General features: G+C 39.4%; 1 protein-coding gene across 2 annotated transcripts; it reads right to left on the minus strand.

Moving 5' to 3' along the window:
* Nucleotides 1–338: 338 nt before the first annotated feature.
* Nucleotides 339–4,999, minus strand: POLR1F (RNA polymerase I subunit F). 2 transcript variants are annotated; one of them, XM_071560016.1, is made up of 4 exons: nt 4,852–4,999; nt 4,544–4,685; nt 3,081–3,289; nt 339–1,700 (listed from the first exon to the last, which is right to left on the minus strand). In XM_071560016.1, the coding sequence occupies exons 1-4, from the start codon at nt 4,974–4,976 to the stop codon at nt 1,313–1,315; spliced, it is 864 nt and encodes a 287-aa protein (XP_071416117.1). In that variant the 5' UTR covers nt 4,977–4,999; the 3' UTR covers nt 339–1,312. The 2 variants fall into 2 exon arrangements, with proteins under 2 accessions (XP_071416117.1, XP_071416116.1); XM_071560015.1 differs by having other exon boundaries at nt 4,762–4,999.
* Between the last annotated feature and the right edge of the window lie 2,301 nt (nt 5,000–7,300).

The following is a 7,300-nucleotide window of genomic DNA, read 5'->3' on the forward strand; positions in this document are numbered from 1 at the left end:
TGTAGCACAAAATGAGTCCTAAAAGAATTGTCACACTTGAAATCCAGAACATATTTGATGTGGATATGTTATTAGAAGCTGTATACACACCTACTAAGGTAAGCTAGTAGCATCTGTGTAATTATTAGAGCAGACTGTTTTGTCACTTAGGAACAGACAGATAAACCTGATGTTCCCACATTCATGTTGCTTACCAACGGTCTAGAAGGCTGCCAAAGAACTGGTTATGTTCTTCTTGAAACAGGTAAATCAATACCAAAGTAATTATTGCTTTCTACCTTGGGTTAAAGACTTAGTCTAGACCATGTCACCCTACAGTTCTCCCCAGAACTCCTCACAACAGAAAAGAGCTGCAACCAAAAGTACTAACACTCAAAAAAAATTATACATCTACACCAGGAAAATTAGGTCATCATAAAAGCACATTTATTAATGTTTGACTTTCATTTTCTCATTGTCAAACTTTCTACTAACATTAATTCCAACAGTTGGGGAAAAACTGACCGTAGGTCAGTATTTGAAAGTTAGAACTGGAACAAGATGGGAGTTGCAGTTTAGCGCTATTTTTTTTAAAGGAACTGTAAAGTCTTGATGCTCAAAATAAACTTTATCAAAGCTTGTCCTGTTCCAGTCTGCTTTATCAGCCTGTATCTCAACAGCATTCTGACTCACAGGTGGTACTTCATTACACTAGATTACATTAAGCTCCAATCTTCCCCATTTGCAATGAATCAACTCATCAGTTTTTCCCAGAGTACTGTGAAAGGTGTTCTGAATGTTCCAAGACACTAAAATTTGTGTAACCTTTAATGCAAGCTGCAGTTTCATTTATAGGCATTAATGGTCTCTTACTACAATTTAAAAAAAAAATCTGTTCTCAGCCCCTGGGAATTCACATGTATTTCCCAGAACCTCAAAGGTAATCCTATCTACTTCTATGAAATCAAAACATCGAGTGGCAAAGATGGAATTAGAGTAGCAAACATCCCAACTACCTACTGGCTAGTAAATGGAACTGGAAAGCAGACACAGAGGTGATGCATGTATTCCTGTAAGTACATTCCATGTTTCTTTTGTGGTTTGTTTTCCATTAAATAAAATAAGCAGATATTGCTTCTATCCTGTTTCTTCTATAATTTCTTTAAAAGCTCCTGCCTTTCAAGCTGTTGTTGGACATGTGCACGCAAACACCATCCAACCTAGCAGAGCAGACAGTTCAGTGAAGAAATATACAAATGCATTTTGAAAACAGGGTTTTATTGGAACTTATCAAAAATGTCTGAAATCTAATTCACAGAAGGCACTTCAGACTTTAGTCCCTTTTCTTTTTAGCTTTAGGTTTTTCTGACAACTGAGATAATTCACTTTCTTCAACTTCACAATGCTTTCTTTTCTTTTTCTTTGACTTTTTATGGTCAGTTTGGTAACCACTGGAGTCACTGGTGGGCAATACATGTTCCTGTTCTTCTTGCTTGTCCTTTTTCTTTTTCTTCTTGCTTTTTTCATCATGGAATCCATTCACAACATCAACACTTTTCTGTTCTCCATTTTCCCTCCCAACATTATCCATCTCATTTAGAGGCTCTTCTGTTACATTATCTTCCCCACAATCTTTCAAGCCATTTTCCTTGTGGTCAAGCTTTTGAATTTCATCCCCATTCATACTGGCAGCAATGGTCTTAGATTGTTTGGGCCGCATGCTGTAAAAGAAATATACAAAATAAACAGAATTAGAGACATGTTAGCGCACCTCACATAGTGAAATGTCAACATTTCCTAAAACATAGTATTTATATAGTGCTGTTAAAAGATAAAAATTTGCTAAAAACAACAAATGGAGAGCATGATACTCTAGTTACAAGAAACTGTAAAGACAGTTTAATACTTTCAGGGTAATTTCTATTACCTTACTAGCCTCCTTCTTACCACATAATGAATGTTCTTTCAAATCTTGGCCTAAATTTCTTCTCTAAAATGCTGTACAGACTATCTGGTACTTCCTCTTTTATTCCCTCATTCATAATTACACACTGTGTAGTAAAGCTTTTTCGATATTTTTTTAGTCATTCAGAAACACACACAGCAAATGGCCTATTCAATCATATATATGAGACATGCTTCTGATTTTATCAAGCAATTGGAAATCGCTCTAAGCAATTAAAACAAAGGTGATGCCAGAAAAGTAGAAAAAAAAGAATAAAAAAACAAGAAAAAAAACCAAACAAAATCAAAAATCCCAGCAGGTATCATGCAACTGAGAGCACTGGAGAAAATGTCTAGGAAGACAAATATGGAAAGAATGCAATTAAAAACCATGGAAGAGGAGATATCCCAAAAGGCAATGAAGATAAAATCGGAAAATTTAATTGTAAATTCACTGAAACAATCCAGAGCACCCTTCCAGATTAAAAAAAAGAAAAACCATACAAAAATATTATGGATTTCTGAACAGTAGTCATATTGTACATTTAATTAAAAACATAACCATGTTGGCAGAAAAACACCGATCAGCAAATGACCATTTTAAAAAACAAAGACTCAATGAACTCTTTTAAAGACACAATGAAGTCTTGTAAGCTGCCCTAAAAATCTAGAGGCCTAAGAAGGAAGGTGATACATTTTCTTATACCTTCTTTGAAATTCCTGTGTTTCAGCAAGTACTTAAGTCATCCAAATCTAACTCTGCGATTATGTAAAACATGCACATAAGTTTGTGTGTAAATGTCAATGTAAACACTGTGTTCAGGAACTCAGCTGTTTTCACTTGAAAAGCCTATGTGCATTCATAAACACAGCTACTCTAGACATCTTGGGGCATTATTTTGAGCATTTATTATTTATGCAATCAACGGTTCACACTCAGATTTTTGAAGCTCCAAAAAAATCTCGTTTTATTTTTTCTAGAGAAAAATTCCATGCAAGTCCTTAACAGTCCCAATTTTAGCTTAAAACACCTAACGCATTATATACGGACATGGGTTTGTGTAAAAAAAAAAAGCTTAACGATTAGATGTAACTAAAATAATTATGTAACAAATCTATTAAAACAGTTAGAAATATTTTCCATTAGGGCACAATACCAGCTTTTAGTGAGTCCTCCTCGAATGAAGAACACCCCAGCTGTATCGGAATCCAAGTGCAACACTTGAAATTTCAGTTCATCCCCTATTTTAAATCCCAGCTCTTGCCACTGTACAATCGACATTTGTTCAGGTTTAGGGATAGACGCATTGAAGCATCCATGTATCAGGCAGCCAATATGACTAGGGGCCACTTTATTAATTATACCCTAAAAAAGAAAAACAATGTCATGTGAAGATATAGCAAAGATCAGCCCTTTAAATGCACACAATACATATGTAATTTCCTATATGGACATTTTTCAACAAGAGTTTATGCAAAAGTTATGAAGTTAGTTTACCAGACAAGTAAGCCAACTCTCTTTCACTAAAATCTAAGCTATTCCTGTATACCCTTCATACAATTCCACTGGAAAGAGAACTGAACTGCAAGAGAAATAGTCAAAACAGGATTTAGCCACAGTGAATACCCGAATAGAGCAGGTGACTCTGTCCTCACACTACAATAACCAGCTTTGATTTGAAGCCATTTTAAGTGTGATTTAGTTGCCTAAAACAGCCTTCAGGCTGGCATAGCACTACTTTGCAGCTGAAGATACAGAAGACACATAAAAAGCTTTGAAGTACTCCATTCAGTGGGTTTCTGACACATCTGGTGTGAAATGATATTCCCCTTTCCTGTGCCTAAGAACAAATGACATACTCTGGAAGTGTTTTCCTTCTCTTCCTAGGAAGAGGGTACCCTTCATTCTTGAACACATTTAAAGACACAAACCAAGCTGAAAAAAATGTATGGCACAGCAACCAATGTAAGCCAATTCTCAACCTACTTTTCCCACAAGTATGCAAGAGTAGTAACAAGCTAAAAGCTGCTGTGAGCCATACATTTCCTTTTACTCAAGGCAGGCTTCAACTTGATGTAATGTCCTTGTAAATGAAGGAACTATTTCATGAGACCATTCTAAACATTCTTGCCAACATAACAAAGACCACTGTTTGGGAATTATCTGCTTTTCAGGAAGAAGCATTGATATGATATGCTCAATTATTATACAACATTTAATAGATACTTGTGATACAATGTTTTAGCTGATCATAGACTATCACAGACTATTCTGAGTTGGAAGGGACTCACAAGGATCATCGAGTCCAACTCTTAAGTCAGTGGCCCACATAGGGGATTGAACCCATGACCTTGGCATTATTACAACCAAGTTTTAACCAACTGAGCTAATACAGAAATCTAACATATTAGGGACAGTACAGATAGATGAAGCAAAAACTACTGCTACCAACATCGAGCAAATTGCTAGGAACTACTCCTACATGAATAAACTAATACAAACTAAAAAAATATATCTCCACCTAAGCTCCAGACCATTTGATGTTGGACAGAATCCAAGCTTTGACTACTTAAAAACAATCCCCAAAACGCTCCGTGAGACACCAAGGCATTTACATACCACCAACTTTTTCCCTTTCTTGGGACTGAAGATGACGAAGTCCGCCTCGATGTTCAGGTGGATGAATCCCTGGTCGTCGTAAATGTCGCCGAGCTCCCCCACCACTTTAATGTTGTCGTAAGCCACCGGCACACCCTGCAGGCTGGAAGGAAAAGGAGGGGCAGCATTAGCTAACAGGCCGGGGGCATCCCCGAGCCGAGCCCCCGCCCGGTCCGCACCTCTCGGAGTAGCGCAGGAGCTCCGCGTCCAGCTGGGCGCGGATGCCGGAGCGCTTGCGGCCCAGGAAGCGCGGCGGAAGCGCCACGTGCCTGCGGTGCGGCGCCACCACCAGGCACGAGTAGCGGCGCCCCACGAGCCCGCGGGCGGCGGCAAAGGACGGGGCGGCAGCGGCGGCGGCGGGGAGGGGCGGCAGCGTTTGCCGTGCCACGGCCATGCTGCGGGCGCAGCGCCGGCGCCAGGAGATGACGTAAGGAGCCATCCATCCGTCCGTCCGTGCTTTCATCCGGCGGGGCCGGTGACGAACTTCCGAGAGCTCCGGGCCAGCCCCGCCGGCTCGGCTCGGCTCGGCTCGGCTCGGCTCGGCCTGCCCGGACCCGCCCCCATCGGCCTCATCTGTTTCTTTCCTGTCTGCAGCCCTTTCGTGCATCTTGGGAGGCCCGAGGCACATCCGCCTGCCCGGTGAACCGAAACCGAACGTTTGGGTTTGGACAGGACTTGTGTTACGATGTCATCGTAAATTTAAATTGAACGTGTGGAGATTTAGACAAAAGACGCGATGGCAAATTGCGTTAAGTGGCTTTCTTTATACAGGGCAACTTTAAGAATACAGAGTTTGTTTTCTGTTGCTGGAGCCCGGATTTAATTTGTGCCTGTAATGGGAAATTTTGTAGAAATTTACAAATCTTTTCATCACGTTAAGTGATGCAAAAGCCATTGAAACTACTCGAATGCTGCATCACGGGAAGGTTCTCTTTGCCTGAACGTACTGTGAAGAGAAGACATTGTTAGTTTTCACAAGTGAAGTAAATAATAATGTTTGATCAACCACAGAGTAGAAGAGAGAAGGGAAAGAAAGGTAAAGCTTATAAAAGTCACAAAAAGGGTTGCTGATGCACTGTACACTGGAATGACCTTGTCCTGTTGTAACTGATGGAATTTGGGGCTGGTTAGTGAAGACTGTCCAAAAAAGGCAGTCATACTTTACATGCACACCAGGTTGCACAGCATTGCCTTAAGATTTTACTTTAAACTGATTGAACTGAACTGGTGCAAAACCTTAAAAAGGTATTCTCTCATTGACTTAAATTTTGATTTTTATCAATGTGTTCTAGTAATGTACACTTTCAAACTGAATCCACATAGGGAGTTATAAAAACTTTTCATGTATCAGTTTCATTAAAGATGTTAAAATTCTTTTTTGTGCTATGGAGCCTTTAGAAACTGTTTTTCTGTGAAAATAAGCTTTAGTCAGATACCAGGAATCCTGGGACTCCCTATAAAATGTTAAGTGATGCAAAGGCCTTTGAAACTTACTCAAATACTACATCACCAGAAGGTTTTCTTTGACTGAATGTGCTGTGAAGACAGGACATTATTAGTTTTCACAAGTAAAATAAATGGTATAATTTGCAGTACTTTACTGCAAATAAAGTTGGATTAGTGTGAAAAAACTGACATAAAAATGGCTTTCAGATGTCATATCAAACTTGCAAAATTGAAAATGTCTTGAACTGCTGTAATCTGTATTCCTCTGTGGTTTTAGTCCTCCAAGGTATTTAATGTCTGTTGAAATTAATTGTAGGTTATAGGCACTCAGCTTTCTGGAAGAAATAAGTATATTCTTTGTTTCATTTATTTGGATCATATTTAAACCTTGCAATATGCTTTCAATCTTGGCTGAAGGCATTATACAATATCTGCATGCACTTCTATTCCTAAAAGAAATATATATTTTATAACTCTTATTTATGAGTGGATTTAGTTTGCAGTGAGAACATGTAATACACTAAGGGCTTTACTCAGCGTTATCCGGGATAATAAAAACCTACCTCTGCTCTTAAAATAAAAACTGAGAATAAGATGGAAAGACAACATGAACAAGAATATGGACTTCTGTCTTTCACCCGACAGTCAGAGTGATGATAGTCAAGATGATGCCAAAAAGGCTCTGTCTTTCTGAGCTTGCAGCAATCCAAGGTTATCCCCATGGACTTCTGCCCCTAGCAAATTCCCTACAGACATCAGTTTCTGTACTTTCTAATTAAATCTCCCTTTATCCCTGCTACTGTGCTTGCTTTTCATTACACAGTGCTCTTGGGACCTCCCCACTTCAGGCTAAAGTAATGTGGAGAATGAACTTTAAATTCTAATGGACATTAAGTCTGTGTGGTAGGCCAGGGCTAACTCAAAATTGTCTTCTTGAAATTCTTTTCCTGTAGATAGCTGGTCCCAGCATGAGCTGTTTTTCTCTGTGAGTCCACACCTGTCATTTCACACTGCTTGCTGATGCAACATAGCCTATCTGTAGCGAAAGCAGCATTGTCTTGCAGTCTTCTAGAGACTTCAGACCCATGGTATGAGTTGGGCTTTTATTACCTGATTGTAAAAGATATCTTATAAAAGAGAGGCATCTCAATCCAACTGCCACCTCCCCCAGCCACAGGTCAGTTCTTAAAACCCTCTGGACTGGAACACTTAAGTCCTGATATCCCTGTGTTCATTTCTTGTCTTCTTTTTCTTCCCTGGTTGTGTATCTTT

This window comes from Pithys albifrons, chromosome 7 (genome assembly GCF_047495875.1).
Source record: "Pithys albifrons albifrons isolate INPA30051 chromosome 7, PitAlb_v1, whole genome shotgun sequence".
Classification (NCBI taxonomy): Eukaryota; Metazoa; Chordata; class Aves; order Passeriformes; family Thamnophilidae; genus Pithys; species Pithys albifrons.